General features: G+C 39.2%; 1 protein-coding gene across 5 annotated transcripts in view; it reads left to right on the top strand.

Moving 5' to 3' along the window:
* Nucleotides 1-8,551: 8,551 nt before the first annotated feature.
* LOC140343672 (golgin subfamily A member 1-like) overlaps nucleotides 8,552-15,358 on the top strand; it is a 322,269-nt gene continuing 315,462 nt past the window's right edge. For 2 of the 5 annotated variants that reach the window (XM_072430483.1, XM_072430478.1), the window contains exons 1-3: nucleotides 8,560-8,625; nucleotides 10,840-11,118; nucleotides 12,241-12,331. In XM_072430483.1, coding sequence (XP_072286584.1) covers nucleotides 10,984-11,118; nucleotides 12,241-12,331 — 226 coding nt within the window. In that variant the 5' untranslated portion in view covers nucleotides 8,560-8,625; nucleotides 10,840-10,983. The other 3 variants (XM_072430480.1, XM_072430481.1, XM_072430482.1) reach the window with 3 other exon arrangements.

The following is a 15,358-nucleotide window of genomic DNA, read 5'->3' as shown; positions in this document are numbered from 1 at the left end:
ACATATTTCTGTAAGTTACAGGTCTACAATTTAAAAAAAAAAAAATTCATGAAAACCTGTAACACTTTTGGTACAGAAATCTAGACCTCAGTGTAACGCCCAGGTGGTTAAAGCAGGTACATTGTGATAATTGTATTGTTTATTTTTTTTAAATAATAAAAATATTGAAATAGAAAAAGTTAGAAATAGAGTTAAAAATACCACAAGCCCAGACTTGTCACACCTACCTCCTCCTTGCTTAAGCACATTCAGACAGTTCTGACCTCGGGCGTGCCTGCTCTTCTAGATTTATTTAGTATCACCCCTCCCACAGCCAGGAGACAGGAGATAGCCTTATAATAGCCCTCAGCTATTTACCTGGCTCAGACACAGCGCTTAGTGTTGGTGCAATGGGTCTCCACTACTGCCAAGCCCCCCTAGATCTATTGAGCATTTCCTTTTCACCTGCCTTTAGTTGAATGTTTTCAAATTTGGCTTCTGTGTTTACCCCTTGTTGCCCAGTCTGTTGTTCCCCTTATGTTCCCTTGTCTATTCTCTTCCAGTGTTCCCTTTGTCTTCAGTGACTGCTAGGTCACAGGTGCCTCTTGTCTTTTCCCGTGTCTCCTGCATTGTCCTGTTTCTTCAGTGACCACTGTATAACCCATACTTCTTGTCTTCGGTGACTCCTGTGCCACCTGTATCTATTTTCTGGAATTTTTGTTCATTTACCCCTGGCTTTGTTCCTGTTCAATACACTGTTCTGCCCAATTTGTCGTTCCCAAAGACTGCTACCTGCCAGTGAAAAATTCTCCCATCTAAAGGCTCTGGAGAAGACCAGGCTGCTGCTTAGATTCTGCATATTTGCCCTTCTCAGGCCCTCAGGGCTTTAGCACTCCCTAGAGGCTTCGTCTTGCCACTTGCCACACTAAATCCTTAAGTATGGAGTCATTGAGATGTCAAGTCTATTCTTGGGAGTGGGACTGAAGCAATTTTAAAATCAATGTGACTGAGGAATGGTCTGACCATTAGGAACGATCAATTAAAGCATAGAGTGACCAAGTCAGAGCATGGAGGATGTTTTCCATAACTAAACCCTAACATTTATCCTCATCCTATTCACTTTCTTTGTAAGACAACAACAAAAATTGTCCAGATGATACACTCAACAATCATAGCATTATATTCACAGAGTAAAGTCATTTATTAGGGTGTTTGAAAGGGCTGTCACCTCACAGAGACAGATCACAGATTTTTTAAACAGTTCAAGTGGGAATCCATAATAGCAACAAGCAGGCTTCACTGGCACTTTTTAGGACCTTTCTAACAATAAAATTACCTTAGATTAAAACATAATTATATTTATCCTATCACTCGAAGGATCTGATGTCCAGATTCCAGATTCTCTTCTTCCTCAGTTATCTATGTGAGGCACACTAGTGCTGTAAGAAGTCTGGGGGTTTCTTCACAGCAGCAATATCCCAGGTATAATTTTCATACCTGTACATGGGGTACCATAACATTGCTGTCAGTATACTTTCAAACTAAAAGTCCCATGATGCAAGTTTGAATTTTTTTTTTAGAAAAGAGAATACAAAGTAAAAGGCTGAAAGGTTAACATGCATGGAGACTCTCATTACAGTTTATAGATTAACTATAGACAGCATAACTAGAATAACTTGATATCCATACTAAAGACTTGTCACGGTACTGCAGGGCAAGACAGTGGACCCTCTGTGTCAGCAGCTCAGTTGGTAGAGACGTGCACAGGGCACAGAGTCTAAGCAGCTGCCCGGTCTTCACCAGAGCCTCTAGAGGTGAGGATGTTGCGCTGCGGGCAACTGCCAGGTTGCAGCCCCCGTACACGCCGAGGCAGGTGAAAGCTGACAAGCAGAAACAGGGCGTGGTACCAGGGTGAGGGGCAGAGAGTAGTCAGGCAAGCCAGAGGTCAGGGCAGGCAGCAATCAGGAGTAGTCAAGGTTAAGCCAGTAGTCAGGGCAGGCAACGATCAGGAGTAGTCAGTGTCAAGCCGAGGTCAGTACACAAAGAATCAGGAGCAAGAGAATAAACAAACAGAAACCTGGAAGCAGAGCCAAAGGAACTCCTTGTTCAGGCAACTTTCTGTTGCCCTTCACTTCCTTTTAAGGGCAGAGCCTGAGATGAGTGGGGCCCTGTGACTTGCTGCATCCTATCCTACCACCAGATGGGGTCCAGGAGACTGGAGGTTAGTGGTGTTCACATCTCCACCAGCAAGGGGAGCGTGTCTGAGAAACACTCCAGTCCTATGACGCAGTGGAGCAGCTGACTGGGAGTCACATGTACCAGGAAGTGAGCTGCAGAGATGATGCCTTAGCAGAGCTGGTGCTGGCAGCAGAGGAGTGTAAGGTGGGTGACACTGAATTAGTCACAGATCCCCTGGACCTGCAGGGATCTTTGACAGCTTAATTAAGCTGAAATTGGACAAGTGCAATCTGTTGGAACCAATGACAGAATATATGGAAAATGAAGGATCCCTAAAAATCAGTTTAAAAAACTAGGTTTGTAAAGGCAAGGTAAGGTCAGCCAAACAAACAGACAGAGGGAATATAAAATGATCTTTACTAAATATTTTGCAATATAAACAAACTTATGGTTACAGGTTCTGGGGTATTTGATGTTACAAACAAGGTGAATCCAATAGGGAAATATAAAATACAAATGGGATAACAGTTTCCAACAATGGACACTAGGTGGCATCTAAGGTTTGCCTGAAACACTTGGCAAACTTCATTCAAATAGCAAATGTCACTTAGCTGTATAAAGTTTTAGAAGTCTGCAAACTCCTCATGATGTGTCTCCCACGATTGGATGCACACGGTGGATTGCACAAATGCTCGCACAGTGGGTAATCGGCCACCCCACTGGAACTCTAGGACAGTAACAGCTGACAGAATACACCTGATCACCTGAGTGGCTGAGTCTTTACGGAAACACTCGAGCTATTGTGGCCCACGGCTGCTCGAACGCTGAATAACCTGAAGGGGACCACACAATCTGGCTGTAGCTCATATGCTCAGCTACTGCTGCCCTATCAGATCGGGTCACATTGGCCTCCTCCCCCCTGTACTCCTCAGTATTTATCACTTCTGGGCTTGTCCAACATCCCTGAGAATTCTGGGTAAAGCAATTAAAGTGGCCAGCACCAATACCACAATTAAAAGGGCCACTCCTATCAGTGGGGTCCACACCTCTACCTGTGACACTCCTGCATCCTGGGGTGCTGGCCACCCCACTACAGGTTCAAAAAGAAAGAAAGGACCTCCAAGGCTATGTTCTCTGGAATATTGCCTGTGCCATGCGCAACACAAGAAAGGCGAGCTTAGACAGCTAAACACATGGATTGGGTTCTGGTTTAAAAGGGAAGGGTTTGGGTTCTCAGAGCACTGGGCTGACATTTCATTGTTGTACAGCCTGTATGCCAGAAATGGCTTGAACCTAAATGGAAGAGGGTCAGCTGTGCTAGGGGAAAGATTAAGGGAATGGTGGAGGGATATTTAAACTAGGACAGAGGGGGTGGGACAGTTAAATATGGTGGCTGAAAGGTCAGACAGCTATCAGTAATTAGGGTTGGGGTTGGTAGTTAGGGTTAGATAGTTGGGGCTGAGGGTTAAAAATAAATATAAGGATTGTCCCATGTTACACACACATACATTAGATTGCACGGTACTAATTGTACTAAAAAAGAAAAGGATTTGGCATACAGTGCTGGTAAATGCAGCAATGGTTTAAAGAGCCTGTTCCCCAATGCTAGAAGTCTGGCAAACAAAATAGGGGAGGTGTAAGCCTTAATGAATGAAGAGCATTCTGACTTGGGTAGTTTGTATTGCTGCATCTTGGCTTTGTTCTTTACATGACTGGGCTGTCAATATTCCTGGTTATACTCACTTTTGTAAGGACAGAGTCAAACGAAAAGGTGGTGGTGTCTGTCTGTATGTGAGAGGTGATCTGAAAGTGAATGTGAAAGAAAAATTGTTGATGGCACAAGTGATGAGATTGAGACATTAGGAGTGAAGTTGAATATGGGGATGCATAATACACAATTAATTATTAGAGTCTGCTATTGGCCCCCCAGTGCTAAGGAAAAAATGGAGAATTAACTACTAGCACAGATAGAAAAGGCTGCAAAATCTGGCAATGTTTTAATAATGGGAAATTTTAACTACTCTGACATTGACTGGAGTAATAACACTACAGGAACAGCAAAAGGGGGACATTTATAAATGTAAAACTTAAAAAGATAATTTTTTGGTACACTTTAAAGAAGCCCCAACAAGAAATGATACTCTGTTGGACCTAGTTTTTTTTCTAACAATGCAGAGCTTATAACCAATGTGCTTATAAAAGAAAATCTTGGTAGCAGTGACCAAAATATGATTTAATTTAATGTAAGCTGTAAATAGGAAGCAAAAACAGGAAAGATAAAACAAATTCATATTTAAGAGAGCAAATTTTTCCACTATTAAGGAGCTGTCTGTGACTTGGACTAGGAGAGAATATTGTCCTCGAAAACACAGAACAAGAATGGGAATGTTTCAAGTCTGTTCTACACAAACACACTGAAAAATATATTCCAATGGGTAATAGGTTTAAGAGGCTAAAATTAAACTCTAAGTGGCTCACAGCCATAAAAAATAGGAAAAGGGCATTCCAAAAATATAAAAATGAAGGAACACCTTCATCTTTTGAAATCTGTAAAGAACATATTAAAAGATGTTAAATAATATTATATAATATTTTTATATATATATTTTATATTTATATTTTAATATATTATACATTTAAATATACTATTCGCAAAAAGATCAGATTTGAGCATGTAGGCCCCTTAAAGGATACCTCTGGGATGGTAGTTGGGGATAAAGAAAGGGCTGATTTACTAAACACTTTTTTTTAACTCTGTCAACACAAAGGAAAATGGGAGAGCTGAAGTCCAAATTTCGTCTTAAATGAGCCACAATGGCTCAAATTGATATGATTGAGAAACAGTTGGGCAAAATTAAGGTTGACAAAGCACCAGAGCCTGATGAATTACATCCATGTGTCCTCAAAGAGCTGAGTTCATTTATTTCAATACCATTGTTTCTAATTTTTTGAGATTCTTTAAACGCTGACATGGTGCCAATGGATTGGCGTAAAGTCAAAGTAGTTCCTACCTTTAAAAAGGGAGCAAAGACATTACCAAGTAATTACAGACTGGTAAGTTTAACTTCTATAGTTGGAAAGGTCCTAGAGAGTTTGATGAAGAACCACATAGAGGAGTTCCTGTAAGAAAATAATATTATAAGTGATAGTCATCATGGATTCAAGAAAGACCGAAGTTGCCAAACAAATTTACTCTCTGTGCTCTCTCTCTCTGCTCTCTTCCTGCTCTCTCTTGTTGGGTGAGTCATATTGCACCTTAGCTAGACTTTTTATGTATATTCCTTTAAATTGAAGGCATATACTTGTTTATTTCCCCCGAATCACAGGGAATGTATCTATATATATATATATATATATATATATATATATATATATATATACACACACATATATATGACTATATTCCCCGGTAAATAACAGTTGTAAAATTCAACAATATCAGTAACATTGAAAATTTTGAAAATTATTTATTAAAAAAATTAACCTCCATATAATTTATGATGATAATTCATGCATATGTGGTTTGCATGTTTTGTTGTGTTATTGTTTGTTTTTATTTTTATATTAAAGAATTTTTAATGTTACTGGTTTTGTTGAATTTTACAACTGTTAGTTATATATATATATAAATATATACTGTATTTAAAGTCCCTCACCTTTTCTTATTCTATTATTTGGTAATTTCGGGATGTGGCAGGTGTAATTTTGTTGCATTAAATGTGCAAGTCTCCAGGTTTGTTTCTTTAAAGCCCTGTGTTACACTTATGCTCAGTGGAGTAATTGGGCTAATAACACATAGAAACTATCTGAGCCAAGAGTTTGCACATTCATTTGTTTTTAATATTTAAAGTGAACTTTATCTGCACTGAGTTAATATAAATAAATTGAGAAACTTTATTGTCATTATATATACTGTATTAAGCTACAGAGTGTCATTTTGTAACATTTTTGGTTTGTTGTGTGCTGCAGGTTTTTTTCAATGTAAAAAATGTGCCGTAGGTGTTGAATTCGATGGCTTTATGTATTTTTTCAATCTAACCTACCATGTAACTCTAACTTTGGGACTGCATGGCCCCTGGGGACTACATATGCTCCGGCCTGTACACACACCATTCTGTGGTCAAAGTAACAAATCTACTGTGGATTAGCTCTTGGGAATTTTTTTGTCCCTTTTAGTTTTAATGGTACTTGTATTATGTGTACATACAAACCTATATACCTACAAATATGTGTATATATTTCTATACTCTGACCTCTTGTGTTTCCACTTTATTCAATGGTTTAGCTACACCCTGCCCAAGCCATGTCCATACATCCCTTTTTGGCACTTTCAAATGTTGAGATGTATGATGTAGAGTACAAACGGCAATATTAAGTTATGTGGAGGTCAGGAGAATGTTATGTAGAGTTTGAGGATTGGTAGTCCATACCACAGTATGTCAATGCCTGAAGTGCAAATTTTGCAGGTAAAAAACATAATTTACCTGCTTCTGCTGAGCTTATCATGCTGCCACCTTACCTGTGTTTTCTAGCCTTTATTCCTGACTGAAAACAATCTGATCTCTCATTCTTGGGAAAAATTTGCCTGCTTTACCACAGTGGTCCTCCTTCCTGCCTCCCTTGCTGTTGTGATCTTTATTTTTTTTTTTTTAATTATAATTTTTTTTTTATTCAGTAAACGGCCAAATACACAGTATTTGAACATTGAATCATACCATTATCCAAAATAGACAACAATCCCATCAAAGTGTGCATATTACTAACAGGCTATATTTGAAATGACTGATCACTGAAATTGTTTCATATTATAGACAAAACAAAGGAAGAGAGGGATAAAAAGAATGGGGGGAGGACGGGGAGAGGGACATGGCATTAAAGGCCTGACTGAGTACTGGCCAAATACAGTGTGATTGGAATCATAGAACAACGAGTTCAATAACAGCTTCTTTATCAAAATATATCATCAGCATTATCAGCCTCGCTTTGTACTGACATATACGCCTGAGTAGTAGTATATTGTATCCAATAAAATCCAGGTTTTGCGGAATTTATCAGATCTCCTATCATGAGAGGTAATAAGATCTTCCAGCGTCATAATCTCGTTCACCCTTCAAAACCAGTGCGACAGGGTGGGAGGAGAGGACTGCTTCCATAATGAAGGAATGCAGGCTTTAGCAGCATTTAAAAGATGCTTAAGCAGAGAGTTGTGGTATTACTTCTTAGACCAGTCATTCAAATGCAAAAGTGCCAGCTCGGGTCTGTTGTGTATATTCACCTCTGTCAATTCCTCAATAACTGCTGCCACCTGTGACCAAAAAGGTACCAATATAGTGAATTCCCAGAACATGTGGAGTAGACTACCAGCTTTAGCTCCACAACGGCAGCATCGATCATCCACTCCAGGATAAATTTTAGCTAGCACTGTTGGTACTCTTTACCAACCTGTGAGTAATTTATATTTCAATTCCTGATAAGGGTTGCTAAGTGCAGCCTTGTGGCTCATGTACAAAAGGCGTTCCCGTTGTTCTGGGGAAAATGTAGTATTAAGGTCACATTCCCATTTATTTAAAAATGGTAAAGATGAGGGGGTGAGGTCTGTCAAAAGCAGATGATAAGCACTGGAGAGAGTTCCTTAAACGGGGCCCGTGGCAACCTGTGGACCTGTGACAGAGGACGCACAAAATTGGATAGTAGTGGTAGGGAGCGGAGGAAATGATGGAATTGTAAACTATGCCATATATCTAACTCCAGAAAATCGTGAGCAGCTGACAGATGAGGAATATTCGTCCATTCTGTACCCCTTAAAAAATCGGATGCCCTAAAATTTCCCTGTTCCCTCCAAGAACAGAACCTGGGGTCAGATAGATATCAGATTGAAGCCCTGGATGTCCCAAAATAGGGGATAATGGGGAGGGGTAAGTACTCACTTCAGCTTCAGCTTGCTGTTGTGCTCTAAGAGCTTTAGGCAAGCAGGATTTTGTGAGTACTGAATGCATGCCTAACATTTTTGACCACTATTGATTTCCTTAGGTAAATTTAAAAGTAATCAGAAAGGTTTCCATTTTTTGTAGTGATTCTGTGCTCCAATCAACCTTTATTATTAATTCAATATTTGAATTGAATGAGGATTAATAAAATGGGTGAATCATTTAAAATACGTTGTATAAAATGATAATTTTAACTAAATTCGACAACACTGAAAGCAAACAAAACAGAAGAATAGTTAAACTGATGTGTTTGTGGTGTTTACTCATCGTTAGAACAAAACCGTAAGCAGTATCAGAACAATTCACAAATCCTAACAAATAAAATCTACAGCCAATAAGGTGCATTAGAACGTCTCGAATGACCTCTCCGCCTCACTTTCATCTAGCCAATAGGCTAGAAGCTTCATTTGACCCAGGCGCTGTGATGACGTAATTGGCCACATCCTCTGTACACCTAAAGACGATTACCGGAAACCGGAGAGTAAGTAGGCGAGATACGGGCGGGTGTAATGGTGACGAGTAACACTTCTACGCTGTGTGTTCTGTATGGTTTAGTAACGTCCCAGCTCGTGTACTTTTGCACAGACTGTCCTGTCTCTCCAGATTGTTAAGTAGCTGCAGTGAAATTAAAAGTCCCATCGTGTGTATTCAGTATTTCTTTCTTTCTTTTTGAAATGTCTTATTCTGTTAGACTTTAGGATAAGAAAACGGCAGAAAGGTGTGTGCTGTGTAAAAATTCTGTCAGGGTTATATTGTCTCTATCCAGTTGGGGCAAATTCACTCTTCCTAATTGTCCTCATCTTCAATGACTTAAGAAAATAAAAGGTAATTCTTACATGTTCATTTACCACAACAGAAAAAGTGAGGAGGTATATTTGATCTGGTGACTCTGTTATGTTATTAAAATGCTCAACATATGTTAGGCATAGGGAATACATTACTTGTGTTTTATGCTTCTTTATGGAATGCCTTGTATTCAATAAATCATGGCTAGTGGGAAGGTCTGTAGGGTGCACCACATATCTCCTCATCATAGCACCTTCCCTCAATACTTCCCTAAGGAGCCCTCAGTTCTAATGGGCTGTTTTTTGTGAGGAAAAATGCAAAGATTAAAATGCTTTTTGTGTCATGCTAGAGGACTGGGTACTCTTAGGTCAGTTATAATTTTGCACCTCCATGGTAGGGGAAAAAAAAATTAAAATCTAATAAATAAAAGGCGTGGGACAGGGACAGTAAGTCCAAAATGGTAGGGAATATCCAATTCTACTAGTTGTTTGGTCAGGAAATGAGATGAGTTCTATCTGACTTACTGCACCTTCTAATGTACGCTCCACAAAACGTAAAGTGTGTAATAAAATCAGAGTAACTATCCATGCAGTAGATGAGCTTGTACAACTGTGCAAGACCGAACGTAAGGCTAAAGCTCAGCTTTAAAGTAAAGCTAAAAAAAAGGCAACTTGCAGTATTCCCCTCCCTACACACCAACTTTGGCCATAGAGAAAGGAAGGTGAAATACTTATCATTTACTATATTATGCTTTCTGTTACCTACGGCACACACTTTACAAGAGTAGAGGAACTTCATAGTGCAATATTTAGTTGACTGGAGTTCAGCTTAAGGCATAATTGGATGTCTGTACTATTAGGTTGGCTAAGGCTGGGTACATACGTGCAATGATTATCGTTGGAAAGGATCTTTCAAGATCTCCACAATGCATGAACGAGTGCTGTACATACAGCACCGTTCTGCTCTGTAGAGAGGTGAGGGGGAGAACGACAGAGTGGCACCTTGCTGCGTGCTCTCCCCCTTCACTTCTATTAAGATCGTTCGTTGTCCATCATCTGTGGATCCGCCAGGACGGTCCTTTGAACGATGGATGAAGGGCACTGTACACACGCCAGATTCTTGTCCGATATCAGCTCTAAACCTATTATCAGACGAGAACCATTGGACGTGTGTATGTAGATTTAGTGACTCATTAAGTTTAAGGTGTGTGTAATGGCAAAACTAGATTGGGGAAGGGTTGGAACCTCATTTCGGTATTTATTGCGGCCTGTGTCCCTGCTAGAAAAATTTTCTCTCTCTTTGTCCTATGTTATTTAACACAGAAAGTGAGGCAAAATCCACAAATCTCTTAGATGGGATTTTCCTTAACTTCCTGGAAATTTCATGTTATGTCTCAAAGATTGTAAGTGAAAAGGAAATTAGCCAGCAGGAAAGATTGTAAGTGAAAAGGAAATTAGCCAACAATTTCAAAAAACTTCCTCGGCTATACATATGCCTAAATTTTACATCATAAAGAATAGCGCAGAGCCATTTCCTATAAATAATTAATGTAATCATAACAGACACAGATATATATGTTTTTAATTTTTGAAATGTTAAAGGAAATGTTCTAGATAAAGAAGCATTAAAAGTAGATCATGATTAAGGGGGAGGAGAAAAATGGGTCAAGGAATGGAAATAAAAAGAAAGGAGGTGTGGCGAATAGGAGATAGAGGGGAAATGGCAGTAGGATGGAACATCCAAGCAGTTATTCAAGAATAAGGAGACATCCCACCAGTCCTAAAAACAGCACCAATGTTGATTGTTAAAAAAATTATTCTTTTTGAGTTGGTAGGGTTCTTTTAAGAATTAATTGCAATTCTATTTTTTTTTATTTCAGTTATATTTAAGGAATCAATTTTCTCTGCAGGTGCAGAAGTCTGGATGATTTGCTCAGAAGCCCTGTGGATTACTGTGATGCAAACATCTTGCTATATTTTTAAAGCAGCCCAAGCCTTTTGATCTTCAATCTTTCTACTCAAAGATTCAGGACAGAAACCTGAAAGAAAGAGCCATGTTCACCAAGCTTAAAAAAAAGATTGCAGAGGAGGCAGCAGTAGCTCCACGTCCTGGAAGTGCTGCCCGTATTCCTCGATCTGTCAGTAAAGAGTCTATCACATCTGCTGGAGCTGACTCTGGGGATGACTTTGTAAGTCAGAGATGGTGTTTACCCATTCCTGTTCCCAATTTTAGAACAAGCTTTTTATAAGGTTAACACTACTTTCTAAGCTTTTTAAAACATATATTTGGCATTATCGATAGGCTGTTTTTGTAGTTTAGTGTTTTATTTTCCATTATGGTCAGGACTTAGTATAACTTGACCCGAGGAACTTCTTTTGTATAATATTACTCTGTGAGGTTGAAAAAAAAATTAAATTTGATCCAGGTAATGCTTACTTTTACTTCTTGTGGAGATTTTTTTCTTGTGGGGCAGCCCGGTTGGCTCAGTGGTTAGCACTTTTGCTTTTGCATTAGGTCACAGGTTCGTATCCTGGCCAAGACTTTATCTGCAAAGAGTTTGTATTTTCTCCCTGTGTCTGCGTAAGTTTCCTCTCACATCCCAAAAACATGCACTTAGGTTAATTGGCTTTCCCTCAAAAATTGTAATATGTTGTTGCTATATAAATACTGGCTAATAGTAATTTTCCTTCAGTTTACTTTCCCTGCAACATCATATCAACAAACAGTTGTTATCTGTTCTAAAAAGGACAGCAATGGAAAGAAAGCAGTAAAAACCTTCTGACAGAAAGTCATGTGAAATTTCTGCAATAAGGAGACATACAACATACATACACAGACATACAATAAAAAGAAAAACAGAAAAAAAACACCAAAGTTTTGTTCGGAGTTACGCTTTAAGATGTTTCTATAAAACATTAAAACAGATGATACTTTGATGCAAATTTGGTCAAAAATGTTGATCCATATAATGGATACTAATGGTTTAGTGAGAATAGTTTTTTTTAGGTATTTGACATTCCTTTTTACACTTTCAAACTTGCCATGCCACTCACACGTGGCTTTTTGGGATTTTTGTTTTGCCACAATTAACGTCTGGTGCTAGCACTGTGGACTACAGCCCAAAAGGAGCTTGTTTTGCCAGTCATGGTCCCATATCTGAAATATTACTAACCATTACTTAGTGAATTGGACAGAGAAAGCAAGAATCTAATTTTAAACAATCTAAACCTATTTCAGAAAATAAGAATTTAACCTTGTTTTCAGGTAACCATAAGTTGTCGTTTTCACTATTTTAAATCTGCATCTACAGGCATCCGATGGCAGTAGCTCTCGTGACGATCTACCTTCTCAGATCTCCAAGAGAAATAATCAGATCCGTAGGCTTGAAGCCAAATTGTCAGGTAAGCACTATCATGTTTTGAAGGCTGCAGTTTCTGCATGTTTTACTCAGAACTTAACATCTTGCCTACACCGAAATTGTTATATTATTTTTGCTGCAAATCATAACCAAAGTTTTTAGCTTTTGATCATATTGTTGGGTTTAGACCTGTTAAAAACAAAACAAGACAACTGGAGTTTGTCTGGAGAATTTCCTTGCTATCTTAACAGGTTTGTCTATGATTGGTCTTTGTTGGGTGATAATTCTAAGGGCTTTATTTTTGAAAATAGGCAATGTGACATTCCCTCAAACATTCCCTGGTGGAAATCAATTACTTCCATTGGTCCTGATTTATTAAAGCTCTTCAAGGCTGGAAAGGATACTCTTTCTTTGATGAAGCTGGGTGATCCAAAGAACTTGGAATGGATCTGGTCCAGGATTTAAAACATTTGCTAATAAATAGCAAAGGACTCTCCAGCCTTGGAAAGCTTTAATAAATCAGGTTCATTGAAACACATTCACCTACAAGATTCTTACCAGGTAATGTTGGGAGAATGTCTGAATTCCTGTTTTAGAAATAAAGCGCTAATTTTAGTAACAACAATATTATTGTATATTTATATGGTGCTGAACTGTAACGCAAAGTTTAATTGTCATATCACTAACTGTTTTCTAGAGGAACCCACAATTTATTATCTTGCAATAGTAAACATCTTTTACATCATCTAATTGCAGGACACCGTTCCCCCTCCCCTGTTAGGGTGCTTTTTTATGTGTCCAGTTGCAATAATTAGTTGTTCTCTTTTAACTGTAATTTTTGTTTTGTACAGTGTTCAAAATTATTAGCACCCTCAATTTATTATTTGGTAGCACACCCTTTGGGAGAAATATTCACTTTATGTACCAATTTCGGACCACTCTTCCTTTGCCAGCTGCTCCATGTCTCTTACATTTGAATGGTTCCTTCTCCCAAGTGCTGTTTTTAGATCTCTCCAAAGGTGCTTTATGGGATTTAAATCTGGACCCATTGCAGGCCACTTCAGCCCAGCGCTTTGTCATTTCTGTGTGCTTTTTGAAGTATGCTTTGGGTCATTGTCCTGCTGTAGAACCCATCACCGCTGGTAGAGTCCCAGCTTTTTGACAATGAGCACTACAATGCGCCCCAGAAATCTTTGGTAGTCTTAAGATTTTAAATTACCATCCAAACAGTCGGGACTACCAGTGCCTGGAGCTGAAAAGCAACCCCAAAACATCAGTGAACCTCCTCCATGTTTGACTCTAGGGACCATGTTCTTTTTTTTTTTATGAAGGCTTCTTTTTGCTTTCTGTAAACAGTCGAATGATATGCATTATGGAAAAGCTGTATTTTTGACTCATCTGTCCAGAGCAAACTCCAATCTCCCTTGTTTATGTTTCTGTGTCAGCATTAGGGTCATCCAGGGTCTCCTATAGCAGCCCTTTTCATTCAGATGCCATGATTGTGCATACCAGTAAATCACAACAATCCTTCAATTCAATAATATAGCTCATATTTAGGTTTCATAGATTGGAAACACTATTTAAACTTTTTTTTTTAAAACCTTTTCCATTCCGGCCAGAGGATTCTCAGGAGAACTGGCTACTTGCAAAAAAAAAAAAAAAAAAAGACAAGCCAATTAGTTAATAATCCCTTTCATAAGCATGTCCTAATTGTTGTCTTAAAGCGTACCTAAACTCAGAAATTTCACTTTACATAAAGGGGTAGACAACCCTTTAAAATTCTGTTGTTTTTTTTTAAGTGCAACCCCCTTTAATTTAAAAAAAGCACTGCCCCCTAATCGCCTAGGTCAGGGGTCAGCAACCTTTACTATCAAAAGAGCCATTTTGCCTCCTCTTCCACTAAAGAAAAATAGTCTGGAGCCGCAAAACATAACACAGTTTATAAACTTTTAAAAGTTTTAATATTTTTTTAATTTTACCTGTTACAACAAGTGTGCATGTGTAGGCCTACTTTGAAATAAATTAAACACTGAACTATGCCCCTAGCAGCCTCCAGCTTCTAACGTATCATCCTGTTACATTAGAAGCTGGAGGCTTCTAACGTAACAGGGTAGATTGTTTTGATGGTCAGAGTTCTTTATGTTCTGACGATGCCTTAGCGATGAAATGAGGTGTCCCTCATTTGCAGCTTTAATTTTGTTCACCTGTACCCCCCAATCTTGAGTAATTGGGGTTCAGGTGCTAGAAGCCTCCAGCAATGTGTAACAGGGTAGATTATTTTGATGGGCAGAGTTCTTTATTTTCTGACGATGCCTTAGCGATTCAATTGTAGGTGGTGTTAGCCGTAAGTGTCCCCCACTTGCACCTCTATTTTGGTCACCTGTACCGCCTCCCCCCCATTCCAGAGAAATTGGGGTTCAGATGCTAGATGCTTCCAGCAATGTGTAACAGGGTAGATTTTTTTGATAGGCAGAGTTTTTATGAATTTTTAGGAGGTGTTAGCCACAGGTGTCCCGTACTTGCACCTCAAATTTTTTTCACCTGTACCCCCGTTTCCAGATAAATTGGGGTTTAGGTGCTAGAAGCCTCCAACAATGTGTAACAGGGTAGGGGTTTTTTGATGGGTGGAGTTTTTAGGAGGTGTTAGCCACAGGTGTACCCCACTTGCACCTCTAATTTTGTTCACCTGTACCCCCTTCCTGTTCCAGAGAAATTGGGGTTCAGGTGCCTCCAGCAATGTGTAACGGTAGATTTTTTTGATGGGCAGAGTTCTTTATGTTCTGATGATAGCCTAACAATTAAATTTTAGGGGGTGTTAGTCACAGGTGTCCCCCACTTGCACCTACATTTTTGGTTTTGTACATCTCCCCATTCCAGAGGAATTGGGGTTCAAAGGAGGGGGATGTCATTTGTACACGCCCCGTGGTAGATTTATTTCACTGGTAGATTTTTTTCATTAGAACACCGGATAGGGAATCCCCCTCCTCCGCAGTGTCTTGTGAGGGAGGGGATCCCCCATCAGAGATCTCCCCGCGGCAGCCGAAGGGAGCCACAACAAGGAGGCTGAAGA

The sequence above is a fragment of the Pyxicephalus adspersus genome, chromosome Z (assembly GCF_032062135.1).
Source record: "Pyxicephalus adspersus chromosome Z, UCB_Pads_2.0, whole genome shotgun sequence".
NCBI lineage: Eukaryota > Metazoa > Chordata > Amphibia > Anura > Pyxicephalidae > Pyxicephalus > Pyxicephalus adspersus.
This window is presented reverse-complemented; position numbering and strand designations above follow the sequence as displayed.